The 15,285-nt window shown below is 44.0% G+C and overlaps 1 protein-coding gene across 1 annotated transcript in view; it reads right to left on the bottom strand.

Annotated features, from left to right (window-relative positions):
• The window catches only part of pug (pug C-1-tetrahydrofolate synthase, cytoplasmic), a 46,498-nt gene extending 37,525 nt beyond the window's left edge, over window positions 1-8,973 (bottom strand). Inside the window, exons 1-6 of the mRNA XM_065451500.2 lie at window positions 8,400-8,973; window positions 5,343-5,427; window positions 5,121-5,234; window positions 3,868-4,004; window positions 1,590-1,690; window positions 158-294 (exon numbers count right to left, since the gene is read on the bottom strand). Of these exons, the coding sequence (XP_065307572.2) occupies window positions 158-294; window positions 1,590-1,690; window positions 3,868-4,004; window positions 5,121-5,234; window positions 5,343-5,427; window positions 8,400-8,452 (627 nt within the window). The 5' untranslated portion in view covers window positions 8,453-8,973. The remainder of the gene's footprint in view (window positions 1-157; window positions 295-1,589; window positions 1,691-3,867; window positions 4,005-5,120; window positions 5,235-5,342; window positions 5,428-8,399) is intronic.
• Between the last annotated feature and the right edge of the window lie 6,312 nt (window positions 8,974-15,285).

Here is a 15,285-nt window from a genome sequence, read left to right on the forward strand (position 1 = left end):
GCTTGTGGTCTGTTCCGAACAATAAGCCGTCAGCTTACGTCAATTTCATCTACCCCTAAATGAAAACAGCTTGCCTAACATGTTTATTTGAAAACTGCGTGTGAACAGCTCAGACCAGCTGCGCCTGAGCCGAGCACACCTGTCCGAGCTTTCTTACCACTGATGGCAGGTCTTTGGTCTTTGAGTGGCAAGTGGTCACTGTGGCGTGGTTCCACAGCAGCAGTGAGGACATCGGAGAACCCACAATCTTGCTCCGGCCAAGGACCGTGGCTCGAGCACCCACAATAGGGACACCTGTTCAGCCGACGAGGAACGATTCAGACACGTTGCAATGGCAGTCTTGGATTGATTGCAGTCAAAAGACAAATGCAAACACCAAACAAACATGAATGTGGACTTAGCATTGCGTACAGTACTGACGGGACAGGAGAGAAACGGTGCAAACAGCATGTCTGCACTATTTGTATCTCCTCCTCATCGTCCTGCTGTCTGCGCTGTTCATGTTGTACAAAAATTAACTGGTCAAGCTTTGAGACCTTGCGCTGTTTACAATAAAAAGACTGCACATAACAATGACTTCACAATAATAGAGATTTCAACATCTTTGGTGTCTTTACCTCGCACTTCTGGACTTTAAGGGGATCCTGATACACTTTTCGAACATAGTAAGAAAACATTGCCGATATGTTTGTGAGACTCCTGTGAACATTTGAGCCAAATATTATTGCACTGCACGCAGGAACTAACAATCTTGAGTCAAAAGCAGAGAAAAATTGCTTGCTCTCACTTCTGCACTTTCATCATGCAGCATCCTCAGGTAGCTGAACCCACAGCAGCTATTGGCCGATTTTGTGGTCGTGAGAACATTCTCCGTAATACAACGATTGCTTGTTTGAGTTAAATGAAAAATACTACTAGGTATGCCTGTGATCTCAAAAAGACAGAAAAGCCATTTCATTTTTGCACTGCCAGTCTAAATATGGCTGGTAACCAGTGGCGTATCAACAGGGGGGGCCAGGGGGCCTTGGGCCCCAGGTGCAAAGGGCCAGCGGGGGGGGTGTCATATGCATCATATGTCTGAAGACACCCCTCTTTCCGCCGGCTACACCCGGGGGGGTGACAGAAGACCTATGGGCCCCGGGTGCCAGACGACCTAGCTACGCCACTGCTGGCAACACATACATGACGCGATTGTCCTGCTCCGATATGGGACAATGTAGAGAACAGATTTTGCTCGCAGAGGGCAGACGAGGCCAGTCTATGTTGGCAGTGAAACTCGCCTCCCTAAATCATGGGTTCGCGACATTTCAAATATTGTTATCTCTGCTATTAATGAAACAATTTTACAGCAAGAATGCTCTAGCATATAACTAAAATTTGCTATGGGGCCTGGTGATGGGCCTTTTAAGGGCTCTTAACAATCTCAACCACCATTTTCCCTTTAATATTACCATGGAATAAACAATAGTACAGTTTTTCAAGAATACTTCATCACTCTAAACTGATTCAGTGCTTCTCTTAGCATTACTTGGCAGTACTTAGAGAATGGGCTTCTCTAAGGTAAACAACAAAGATGAATGTAAATTTACCTGAACGCTTGATCAATTCAAGGCAGCCCCTCGGTGTGCAGGGGATGAAAAAGCCTTCCAACTCTCCGTGGGCCAGACGGCCTGCATTCTGGTCGTGGATACTGCAAAAAATTTAATTGTGGGGTTTTACGTGCCTAAAGCACAATCTGAATATGAGGCTTGCTGCAGTGGAGGACTCCAGATCAATTCCATCCACCTGGAGTTTCTTTACGTGCACCTAAATATCTAAGCACACCAGCATTATTGCATATTAACCCCCGTCAGAATGTGGATGCCGCGGCTGCGATAGAACCCACAACCCTGAGCTAAGGAACGCAATGCCAAAACGACTGAGCTACCCTGGTAGTCCAGCAACGAAAGATCCCGTTTCCTTCACCAACACCGAACATAGACTAGCTAGCACTAGGATTTGCAGCAGCCACAGATGTCGCAACTTATTAATGCAACATTTTATTTTCGTAAGGGGTGAAAAAGTCAAAATGCAGTTGGTTAACAAAAGTTGCGCTCACTCCTGCGAAAGCCACCCACTGTTCCGCTTTCCCAATTTTGCAAGGTGGGCTATAGGAGTCACTCTCACTTCTCAGTGTTGTTGGCGCCGGGACTCTCCTAGATGTGTACTACATCATATCTACATATCTACTACTGCATATCTACTACAGTGCTGTGCGTGTCCCATCCTCTATTGTGTTGTCCAGTGTACCTCTTTAGCGCTGTTTTTAAACATGATACATATGTGCTTTCGTGGGTTTTGAGATGGTGACTGCATAATCGTAAAATGTTTTCATTACAGTCATGCTTTGTTATGACAAGGTCGCATCTGACGAGGTGTGACTGTTGCACTGAGTGCGACACATCTTTGTTATATCCAACAGATGATATTCAAGCGGGATCAAATCCTGGCCACGGCTGCCGCATTTCAGTGGGGGCGAAATGCGAGAAAACACCCATGTACTTAGATTTAGGTGCACATTAAAGAACCCCAGGTGGTCGAAATTTCCGGAGTCCTCCACTACAGCGTGCCTTGTAATCAGAAAGAGGTTTTGGCACGTACAACCCCATAAAAAGAAAAGATGATATTCACAAGAAGCTATTTGAATTTACTTCGTTGCAGCCAATAATTCGTTATACCCGTATTCTCAATACTAAGGTTCAACTGTGTAAACCCATGAAAAAGCTTGAGGAACAAATAAATCTGACGAACAATCGCATTAAAGGAGAACATACCTATTAAAAACTTAAAAAAGAAGAAAAATTTTAAAAGGAAAAAGATCTGATTCAATATAAAAAGAAATTGATCATTCTGTACAGGATATACTTTGAAGAGAGTGGAATACAGAAAGAACACTACCTTGTGCCTCCACATTTTGTGTCTTGTCATAGTGACTATGTCTGGAAGACTCGTGCAATACAGTGACGTAGCAATATTTTTAAATACTTGTTTTTCCCACACGTCATTACTACCCGGAACAAGCTGTCTGAAACAGTTACTGACTGTGGTTCTGAGGGCATGCTACATGCATTCCTTTCCGAGATGTTGCTGTTCACTAAGATTTCTTCTGTTTGCTTTACATTACTTGTTTGCTTTCCCTTGGTTTAAGCTTGCATTTTTTTATGGTCAATTCTAATATGTACCATGTTCGCGGCTGCAGTAATGCTTTTTATGCGAAGCATATTACGAGAGCTCAACCCAGCTCCTCAGGCGCGGCGGTGTCGCCTTCAATACCACGTGACACCGTGACGTCACGACAGCGGAGAAACGGCGCTCCAACTCGCGCCGTCGCTCGCGGCGTCGCCCCCCGCATCGGACGCGGTGAGCGTCGAGCAACGCGGCGTTCGGCGCGACAACGAAATGTGCGCCTGAGCAAGCGCCGCACGCCTGAGCCGACGCCGACGACACCGGCTTTTCTGCGACACGAGCTCCTTAACGCTGTCGCGTTAAAATAAAGGCTTGTATGCTTCGCATCCTGGGCTTAACCTTAGCTAAGCCACAGCCATTTTTTTTTGGTGCTGCAGGAAATTGTGAATGAATGAATGAATGAATAAAAAAATTAATTCAGTTACTCAAGATATCTTTGCTTACATATTAGATCCTACTAGGGATCCTAACTGTCTCTTCTTCTTTTAGATAGAATTTTACATTGGTCAGCGCTTCATTTTTACTGCTGTTTTCCTCATTCTGGATGAAATTTCCTACATTAAAGAAATTATTGTTTCAGTAAGTAGCAAAAGTTGCTTCATTTGCCACCTGGAGAACAAAGCGGCCAGCGATTGAACATACCCGTCCACATCCTTCTCAGGCGAGACGGCATTTGTGATCCGGTTGGAGTCAATATTGGTGTCACAGTCCAGCGGCAGCTGGACAATGATGCCATGGATGGTGGGGTCGTTGTTCAGCGTCTCCACTTCCTTCACCAGCTGCATAACACGCAAAGTGACAGCATCGATATGCTCACTAATGTATGCTCAACAGTGCCTAGCATGCCAACTACAGGACGTATGGTCAATAGGTCAGTATAAAGTACAAAACTAATTTTTCAAGTTTATCACTGCTGTTTCTGCATTTCAGGAAAGGAAATTTTCCTTTACATCTAACTAACAGAACGCTACAAAGGGAATCGATTAGGGTCCTGCAAAAAAACAACAACAACCATGGTCGAAGAAAAATATGTTCCAGTTCACATCTAAAACCCACAATTGATACCATGCAAGTATAATCACTGCATTAATTGAGTTGATTAAAGAGCTAGCAGAAAATAACATGAGGCAAAGTTTGGGAAGCTTGTGCCAAATGAGCCCTGCAGAAATATAGAGAAAACATTTGGCCCATGGTCAGGTTAATATGAAGTGGTTGCCTATGTTTTATGTTGCTTTGAGAGCAATCTTCAGCTTTTCATTGGCAAGTGACTGTGTGAAGGCAAATCAGAAAGTGCCCTTTTTTCTTTTTTTTAGCCAAATTAAGGCTGTAAATGCGAAGTGAACACACCCATTCCGAGCAATGGACCTTTCTCGAACCGGCCCGGCCTCATCTGCCAGTAGCTCCACAGCATGGCGTTGCTTTCAGTTGTTGAAAATGGTGTTTGTACTTCATATGCCCGAGGTGTACGAGCAATGATGTGCAATTCGTTTTCTATGGAGCAAGGGATGAACGCTCACCGAAATCCATAGTGAAGTGCAGCCCACGTATGGGGAAATGTGTCTCTCTTTAAGAAGTGTACAGCTATTTACGTGCGATGATGCAGCCAAGACAGAAGTCTACAGAAGTCTGACGGTGGCCCCACAGTCAGTCGGACAAATTCTAACACAGGGGCATCTCAAATTTATTGTTGCGATGGTACAAATGTCTGAACTGGTGTGAGGACTATGTGGAAAAATAGTGTAAGGTACATAGAATAGTACATATATTTGTAATTACCTGCATGTACCATATTTTGGCTAATAAAAGACAGGAGATAAACTTTCTGATTCACCTTTGTAGTAGTAAAGCCTACAGGGAAAACTGTTAGCACACGGTAAAAGAACATTTCAGCTCACCTCTTCCTCTGTGATGGTGCGAGGAAACTTGATGTGCTGGGATTCAGCACCAACTTCTTCGGCTGCCCGGCGCTTCATACGAATGTACACATTGGAATCCTCTCGGCCGCCAACCTAAGCAAAATTTTTTATGTGCATCATTATCTCAAAACCTGGACATTTGCGCATTTCACAATCACAGAGAATTGGTTCAAGAAGCATCATTCATAATGTCAAACTGACCTGGACAATGGCAAGCATAGGCCTGAACTCGGGATGCTTGACTTTGATGGCCTTGACCTCTGCTGCCAACTTTTCCCGGATTTCCCTAGGCAAGGAGGCAACAGTTTCATGAAGAAAGCAAGGCAAAGCAAGGTGTGTGCAGAACTCATTTCTTCCAACAGAAGAGGAACCAGGGCAAAGTTACAGAAAACTTTCTGCATCAAGAGGATCCAACCTGCACAAGGGTTCCAAGCTGAGCTATTTTGTTTTTATTCGACTAGGCAAGAAAGGCCACGGGTATAAACAGGACAGACTCTGTCCTATCGTCTGTACTGTCTGCCACGTTGAACATGTGATCATGTCCCAACAAGCCTTGATAGCCTCTCTTCATTCCACATGACAACAAAAGACAATGATTTTGTTAGGTTAGTTTGGGTTAGGTTGTCTGCTAAGCTCAAAACAAAATGTACGTAGATTGGTTAGGCAACACATTATAGTTATGACGAAATTATTCCCCCACAAATATCTGGCCAATCCTTTCAGAAATCACTGTCCTTCATGGTAAACTATATGTAGTCTTCTTTGCTTTTGGGTAAAACCCAATAATTTCAGAATTGTGCACCCCAAACAAAATTTTGGAATACTTAGTTAAACAATTTCTCTTTGAAGTTTGTCCTTCTGTAAAGTATAATAATAAATGTAATGTGTTACAAAATTAATGAATGCTGCTCACCGTTTGTGAGCAACTAGTCAAGATATATTATTTATTATTATTACATAAATGGTGGTATATGCCTTGTTTTCTCCAAACACTCAAGCGAAAGCCGGCATATATAAAAATATAATATATTCAGCGTCTGCCAGCACTGAGTGAACAAAAGCTTGTTTTTTTAGTATCTGCGCTTACAAGAATATGAGAATGGGACATTGCATCGCATTTCCAGCACGTAGCACATGTGTAAATGGCGGTAATGTGGTAGGATGCGAATTAACATAGCAGTGACATTGTTGTGCGTTGTAAACAGTAGGCATGACATTTAGAGAATGTTTTCCTAGCTATGTTATGTTCAGATAAGGGCGGCAGATTCATCTAGTTGATAGTTCATCAATTTTGCTGCAAAAGTGTATATTGGGAACCAGTAAAACGGGGCCACAACAGACAAGGATGAAAGGGCCAGCAGGTCTAGGGTGGTCACAAAAATGGCTTCAATTCGTATCCATGGACAGCACGGGGAAGGCAGGAGATGGAAATTCAAGACGAGCAAAACGAGAACAAGGTGAAAGCAGGAGCCAACATTTCGACAAGTGGACTTGTCTTCTTCAAGGCGACCTAGCTTTCCTCACCACAGTATATATAGGTGGGGTTCTTCTAAAGCCCTGGCCCTGGTCCCTGGCCTTGTGCACAGCAGTCCTTTATTCTAAATTCGACATGCTAACACAACTTCGCTCGTTGCCGCACCCACCTGCCTTACGCCCTCTCCCCTTTAGAAGAACCCCACCTGTATATACTGTGGTGAGAAGCATATGTCGCCATGAAGAAGACAAGCCCACTTGTCGAAATGTTGGCTCCTGCTTTTACCTTGTTCTCGTTTTGCTCATCGTCTTCAATTCCTATGACAATGTACATCAACAAGGGCTTGCAAGATGAGGAAAACCATCTTGCTTCCTGCAAAGCATGCCCATGTGCACTACCTTTTGTATGTTTTTCTTTCGATAAAAAAAGGCGCAGTGAACAAAGTAAATAAGGGATCATCAAACCTGTCTTCACTCATTGTTTTCGTTAATCTGGTTTCTTTTAAGTTTATTAATAATGATCGACAAGCATTCATACAAATGGGTTTGTCACATGACTTGCATGCAGTTCTCTTTGCCACTACATGTTCTTGCGAGTGATTTTGCTGGTTTAATAGAATGTGCTATCCAGAAGAAGAGAACTGCTTGTATTATGTTTGCGATATGTAGTAGAAAAATCACGAACTTTAGGCCACCTGACAGTGAAACACCTGAATTCTCACCAGTTTTCTTGCCACATAACAAAACCCGCGATTTCTCCTTAGTTTTTATCTTCAAAAATAAAACCAACTAACACTGAATTTTTTCTCCCAGAAATTAAAACAACATAAAATCTAAAACTCAAGGACCATAACTACAAGCCACTGCTTTTCAGATTCTCCCCCATGTTATATGCAACACCTGTTCTAATAGTTGACATACTTGACTGATTTACCATTAGAACAGTTTTATATAGTGTGAATTGCTGTACCAGTGATTACTATTTTCAGAAAGGTCTGTGTTCCTTATGATGCTTCAATGCAATGCTTGCAGTCATGAGAGGCTTCACTGGTCAGTGCACTTTTATTGCATCCTTGGCAAATGTGTTGGTACACGGTCTCGAGTTATCTATCCACGACCACGCCATGTAGCAATTGAGATATGATGCCTTGAGATTTTGCTGCACAAAGTTATCTTGCACACAAGCTATCAGCAGTCTAGGGGCTGTGGCGCTCAGACGTCCTGCGCAAGGTCAGAAGGGATGTCCTACTGATAGTGCTAAGGTTTCAAGATGACAGTGCAGGACTGTGGAGCTCCACCCAGATGCATGCAAACTTTCAGCGTATCATGTTTTCGCATCAATAGTAAGGTGGACTTACTGATCGACTAAAGCATATATATTTTAAACGAGGGCGCAACATTCACAAAATACACGAATACAGGTCAGATTCATGCCCGACTTCAAGCTTGTTAGCTGCTATTCGTAACACCTAAATATGTGTTTTCATCGATGCAAACAGCTTATGGACCAATTTTGGATACTATAGTAATGTATGCATATAACCGAACTTTATTACCAGGTTTAGGAAATACCACTCTATTAGATAAATGCAAAATGTCTCAGTGCTGAAAGATGGGCCACTACAAGCGCTCGAGTACTTTAAACATAGAACAAGTTGAGACCGAAGTTAGCGTCGCTGAAGTTCGGCGAACTGCAGCTCAGTTGCTACACGTGAGGTTAGCAGGGCAATGCATCGTTTTGCTTTTTCTCCCACTTCGCACGCGCGTTCTCGCGCTTGCACTTACTTGGCAATCTGCCTTCCGGACAACACCGTTGCTTCCCCTGGAGCCGAAGACATGCTTGCTACGGTGCTGTCACCGACGGCCGACAGGAGCGATGAACGAACTGAGCGAGTGCGGCGTCGTGTAATATCCGCTGGCGGGACAGAAAAATAGCAGACTGCCGAACGGCGTCACGCAGCTCCTATCAACTTTTCCTTGTGCCCTCTCGCGTAGCAGGCAGGCTCGTTGGCTGCTTCCGCGATAAGGCACGTGATATCTCGGGCGAGGGTAGGTCTGTCCGAGAGCTCGGCGAGTGGAAGCGAGCCGGTCGGGGCAGCCTCTCGAGAAATAAAACGCAAGCCTGAAGAAAATGCGGTCTGCGTATGGCGGCCGCGTAAACCGGTCCTTCGCTCATAATAAGATGAGCTAATGTCATTTCAGAGCATTCCATGTTGTGAAACGCTGCCAGGTTCGTCGTGAACTTCACAGGGAACTGGTTCGGCGTGAAATTAGCTGAAGCCCATTCGTACGTGGTTGTGGCGGCTAAATTTTTTGAAGAAAACTTAATGGTGGCAGCTACTGCTCGAAGTAGCGCCAGGGAACACCTAGTAGTGTTCGTTCCGATAAGCCACGAACTAGCCAACTGCTACCACAGCTGCTACCTGTTGATACTCGTGATGAAGGGGAGGCGCTTGTATGTACATCTTCAAGGGGCGCTGGGGTCGACAATTCGCTCTCGAGCGGCAAGTTTCGTTTTCGATGCTCTGCACCTAGTCCCTGCATCAATTTGTATGGTCGCCTATAATATGCTACAGAATGAGCGAAAAGATAAAAAAGTAAATATTTCAAAGGCTAGAATAACAAAGCAGAAAATCCGAATCATTGTTCTGTTATGGCTGCAGCCTGTAGAGCATCAGAGGCTCAAGGCGCGGTCTGTCTTTCCAGCAGTGCTACAAGTTTCGATTTTTGTTTTTCACTTCACAAAGCGCAACCGCACAAGCAGGGTCGGCCCGACTATACAAAGAAAGTTCTTTTTTCTTCCCGTCAGTAATTAATGTATGCCTGCTTAAATTAGTTAATCAGCTCTTGAGCTACTTTCAGTGAACTGCAAAAACTTCAATGGTTCCCCCCTTTCTTCATTGTATACTATTATCCCAGACTTCTCTCTACTGAATTGCAGTCGCAATTTTTCTCCCTCCTCTCCACATATGCTCATTAGTTCATAGCCCTACTCGGGTGTCAGCAAGCAGTACGATATCATCTGCATACATCAACCCGGCTAGTACTTGAGCTCCCTTCTGCCCTTCCAGCATATAGCTTATGTCGGTTCCTATTGTGCTCTGTTCTAGTCTCTTTTCCATTTGGCTCATGTAGATCATAAAAAGCAGAGGCGACACTGGACAGCCCTGCCTGAGACCTCTTCTTATTTTAGCTGGCTTTGTAGTTTCCCACTCCCATGTTATCTCTACCTCATTATCTGTATAAACTTGTAGGAACTCAATCATCTTTCTATCTAGACCATATTCCCTCAACTGGCTCCATAACTTTTCTCGGTTTACATTATCATAGGCTCCTCTAATGTCTAAAAAAGCTATCCATAGCGGTTTCTGCCTGGCTGTCGCTAACTCTATGCACTGTGTTATAACAAATAAATTATCATCTAGACTTCTGTTCCTTCCATAGAGTTAGTAGAACAACTCTAGAGGAAAAGCTGGGCCGGAAAAGTGGGAACCTCTAGGGCGCCGCCCTGTTGCTACTGGTCAATGTGGCCAGCGCAATTACTATTGAAAGAGCTGAGAACAAGTACAGGTCACCTTATGCTTTGTCACCTAAAAACGCATACCTGATGGCTTTATGAAGGTGGTACGTTAATATTAAGTTTACAGAAAGCGATCACTAAGTCCGTGACTTATGTAAATCACGATGTACGCATTCATGCAATAAAGGATGACGCGAATTTCGGTTTCGAATCTGTTTTTTGGATGCGTAGTACTTTCGTTTGACATGCGATCGCGCGTCGACATCGGACGCTATGACACACTCGTGCCTTATGTGCCACCGAAGCCCCGAAGTGGTCTGGCATATACCTTCACATGTAAGTAAACGAATTTATCTCCTTGTTGAGAATATCACGCGAGTAGGCAGCTCTTGTGGTACATCACAATCGTTCGAGAAGCGTCACAGTAGAGCATTTTTATGCATGCGGAGCGGTGTTTTTATTTGCAGGTTTCCCCTCAGTAGGAAATTGCTGGACAGGCGGACCAGCGCACCGGAATTGTACTGGCGAAGCCACAAGCAACTCAAAGAATCTGTTTAATTGTTGCACTTTGAACAATCATGCTTCTACAAAGGCACAGCAGAAAAACAGCCTGATGACCGAGTATTTCTGTGCCACGAAGTAATCAAGAGGCGAGTGCCTAATGCGGACGAAATAGAGTGCATCGAGACTTAGAACGACAGAAAGCTGAGCTAGTTCGTAAGGATTCATTATGCAAAACAGAGGTGAGGCGTGCAGACAGGACACAAGAGTAGAGAAGTGGGCGGCGCGCGTGTTGTTTGCTTGTAAATACTCTACTCTTGTTTCCTGTCTGCACGCCTCACCTCCGTTTTGCATAACGAGTGCATCAAGCCACATATTAATAGCTTAGGCGTTTTATTAACTGTGAAATATTTTCAACACTTCCTTGCATGCCATTTCATGTGGCATATCTTTTCTGGTCACAAATTTGTGCAGCGAATCTATTTGCATGATCGACTCCGGGCCTGTGGGACCGTTCACTTGCACTTGATGCTGAGTCTTTTACATGTACCCATAAACTGCAGATATGCACATCAGATCCCTGCGAGCACTTTCAAAATTCAATTATTTTCGACAACAGGCACATATGCAATACTGACATAATCCGGAATACCACTAAGCAGCTGGGACACATTTTTGTTGACCATACTCGCAGGTAAAATAAGTACATCATGTGGACAGCTCCAGCTCATTTTCAGTATGTACAAGGGTTATGCAAAAATAATTTTTTTCTCGCGCACCGATTATTTTGCTTTATAAGCAAGAGAACCCACCACGTTAGTGTAACGTATCTTGTGCATCACACTAATATGTGCTTTCATTTACCAAGTGAGATGAGTTACTTTTATGGCTCATTCAGTCATATCACACTGCAAGCTGCATTCATCAATCTTCAATGGGATTTTGCAAATGTTTAATGAAACATGTTTCCCTTTTATGCAGATATGCAATGGCAAGCCCTTCCGTGTGTTCCAAAGGTAAAATTTAAGCTCTAAATTAAAGAAGACATTTCTAGTCAGAAACAAGCAAAAATAGTGAATGCAGAGTATCAGAAGCCCAAGGTACAGAAATTATGAGAAGTGTCGAATGATTTTAAGGAAAGAGTCGTATTTGAAAATGCAAGACGCTTTAGTGGAGGTCAAGCAAGTCAATATAAGTAGAACACTCTGCAAAATTATGCGAGTGAGGGGATGTCAAACAATGGGTCAGGAAATGCATTGTTTTTCTGCAAAACAAAAGCTGATTGCCATTACATAAGTCACTTTAGCATCATGATAAATTCAGAAATAAACCAAAAAACAAGACACACAAAAATAAACAAAACATTTAATGATATTTCAGCAGAACTTTTTGTTGGGCTAGTTGGTGCATATTACTGAAGTACTATAGCGCCAAACAGACGACACAAGAAGAAGAGACACGGACATAAGCGCTCGTCCGTGTCTCTTCTTGTGTCGTCTGTTTGGCGCTATAGTACTTCAGCCATTTAATGATGCTCTCTCCACACTGGGATAAATAAAAACAAACACATCACATTTAATGTGGACATATCAGATGCCTTGTGAAACATAAAGGAACAATTCAGTTTCGAGCTATGGCACTTGCCGCATAGATGTGGGGGGCCTTGCACCAATAGTGATAGTTACCACTGCATTTAGAAATTGAAAGCATTCGTGCAGACAAGGATGATTCTTTATATTTTTGGCTACCACTTCAAATGCCTCCACCAAGTGTTACAATGCTGCACACAGCCATACTAAGGATCTCGCAACAACACCTGCAGGTAAAAAGCAGAAGCAGTCAAAGTGCTGGTGTGTTCTGGACACTATGTTTGAAAACTTTTAGGCAAGAAGAGTGCAAGAAGCAGACATAACTGCATTTATTTCCATAATTCCCCATTTAAATGGCCTTTTCTTTTTGCTTAGACAATGCCTACGCCTAGCCACAGCAGCTCCCTCATACAGACTCCGCAAACCAAGAGGCCGTGGAGGCAAATGCAGGTAAGAGGCAATAAGCAATAGCACTGGTATCGACATTCATCTAATTTCTTTTTATTTCGTTTAGGCAGCCAGCACACCTCGAACAGCCACCTTGACTGCGGGTGTGTCACCCTAGTCGCCAAGGAAACATTTGAGGGAAAGTGACAGGCAATGTGAACAGCCACTCCTCCATGTAAACAATACTCTTCCTCTCGGATGACTCCTACGCCTCACCACGCCAGCACACTTGTGCACAAAGATGCCGCAGAGGCACGTGCAGGTCAGAGGCAAGAAGCAGTGGCACTGGTGTCGACATTTACCCAATTTCTTTTTCTTACACTGAGGCAGCCAGCACACCTCTAACAGCCACCTCGACTGCGGGTGTGTTAGTTGATCCCTGTTGTACATATGCTCATAATAAACTTCAGTAAACTTGAACTTCATAATAAACTTGAAGGCAAATGGTACATTGATGCATTGTATTTTTGAACATTTATTGTACACATACAATGTATGTTATACTTTGCAGTGCTACAGAGCGTATTTTGAAGCTTCCCCCTATATTTTGCACCTTTAATTACGTATGTGTTGTGTGGCTCTCAATGCAGTTCATGTTGTAGCAGCTGCTTTGTCTGTGTATCGCACATTGGCTTAAGCTCGTGATATCCACATACTTCTCTCACATATACAAAATAAAGTTCTATGTAGTCCTCAGTGTTACAACAAAAAATGAAAGTAAACAATCCGATCGTGGAATTATGTTTATTACAGTGATTCCTACGACAGTTACTGACAAGTTGACAACTTGAACTGGTCAATCGGTCCATAGCCTCCTCTATTTTTCAAAAATAAAGGAGGCTATGATCCGTCATGGCAAGGAATTGTATGTATACATAAAAAAAAGGGGGTATGTGTGTGTTTGTAGTGGATTAGGGCGGTACGAAAAAATGTACCAACACCGTCCTCTAGACCCATTCCGTTAAGGTACCGTAACAAAGCGTATTATGCATAAAGTTCATACAACCAACTCTGATATTACTACAGACGCCAGGCGACGCGAGCTGCATTTGTCATGATGCATTCGCGACTGCACCGGATGCCCTCCACATTATTCTCGTTAATCGTGCTCACTGCGCCGAGGCAAAAGAAAGACCATGGGCGCAGGTGCCTTTAAAGTATCTCGACCTTGCGAGGCACGGCTGCGCGTGCCAGGGGAGCTGTCCGTGCGAACACTCCCTGGCACACACCTGCCTCGGCGGCCCCAACCTACGTACCGTTCTGCTTCGAGCTTTGATCCCCCCACTGTCCCTCGGGTGCCCTGGAGTTCCTGCGCCGCCTGCTCTACTACCATCTCAGGTGCTCTCCTGAGACTTCAGTTTGTCGGTTACATGTGCCCTACAGCTGGATCATTACTTATAATAATAAAAAACCCGATCTATCGTCACGACGATAGATCGCGAAAGCGGCTTTTGCAACATACCGCGCCCGTGCGAAGATAATTACGGAACGCCAACGAGGAATCTGACCACAGCTTCGAGCTCGTAACGTCGTCGAGTGACACTCCTGCAACAGGCGTGACCGCTGAAAACCGCATACCGCCAGAAGCTTGAACAGGATCATCCCTCGGTTGCATAACTGCCAGCTCTACGGCCAACATGGACCACACCCACACCATCCCGCAACATAGAATAAAGAACCGACTTATGAAGCCCAAACACACGGCTGCACGCACACATCACAACACTTCAAGCGAGACGCCATGCTGCTACGCTGCTACTGTTGCCGGATTAGAACTGACTACTGTCACCAAGTCTAGCAAGCGTCTCAGGAGCTGGCAACCTCGGCGCGTAGCAACATGGCGGCGCTCTTGAGGTTCCCGATTTTAATGCATGGGCCCTATGGGTAGCTTGTCCTCTAGAGTCAGTATAATAACTCTATGGTTCCTTCTAAATCCATTCTGCAGTTCTCCCAAGATCTCTTCGCGTTCTGCCCATTCCTCCAGTCTCTTTTTCACCATCTGCATTGCTACTCTGTATATGACTGATGTGACAGTTATTGGCCTGTAGGATTTAATGTTGTCCTTGCTTCCCTTACCTTTGTAAACTAATATCATTCTGCTTGATTTCCAGTCCTGTGGAACATCTCCCCTTACTACTATTTGTTCAATAAGTTGTCGTAATCTTAATTTACTTTTCTGGCCTAATATGCTTATCAATGTCATAGGTATGCCATCAGGTCCTGTCGCTGTTCCCACGGGGACCTTGTGTTCAATTCTGTCCCATTCCTTACTTGTCATCCTTCTGTACTCCTCCTCTGATTCTGTCCTGCTGTTGTCATTGTTCTCCATTTCGCTACCCACTGGCTCTGCAAATGCTGCCTCTATTGTTAACCTAATATATTCCTGAGCTTCCTCTCCCTCTACCTTTGTTCCTTCTGGCGTGGTCAGTGAGTGCTGAACCACCTCTGTCTTCTTACTCTGTTGCCTTATGTGTTCCCAAAATTTCTTAGAGGCATTTCTGTCTTTTTTTTTCGTATCTCTAACATCCACTGTACCCCAACTTTTGATATCTTGGCTTGAATTAATGCCAATGCTTCTCTTTTCGTTGCAAGGTAATCCTCCCATTTTGTCTCT

This window comes from Dermacentor albipictus, chromosome 10 (assembly GCF_038994185.2).
Source record: "Dermacentor albipictus isolate Rhodes 1998 colony chromosome 10, USDA_Dalb.pri_finalv2, whole genome shotgun sequence".
Lineage (NCBI taxonomy): Eukaryota > Metazoa > Arthropoda > Arachnida > Ixodida > Ixodidae > Dermacentor > Dermacentor albipictus.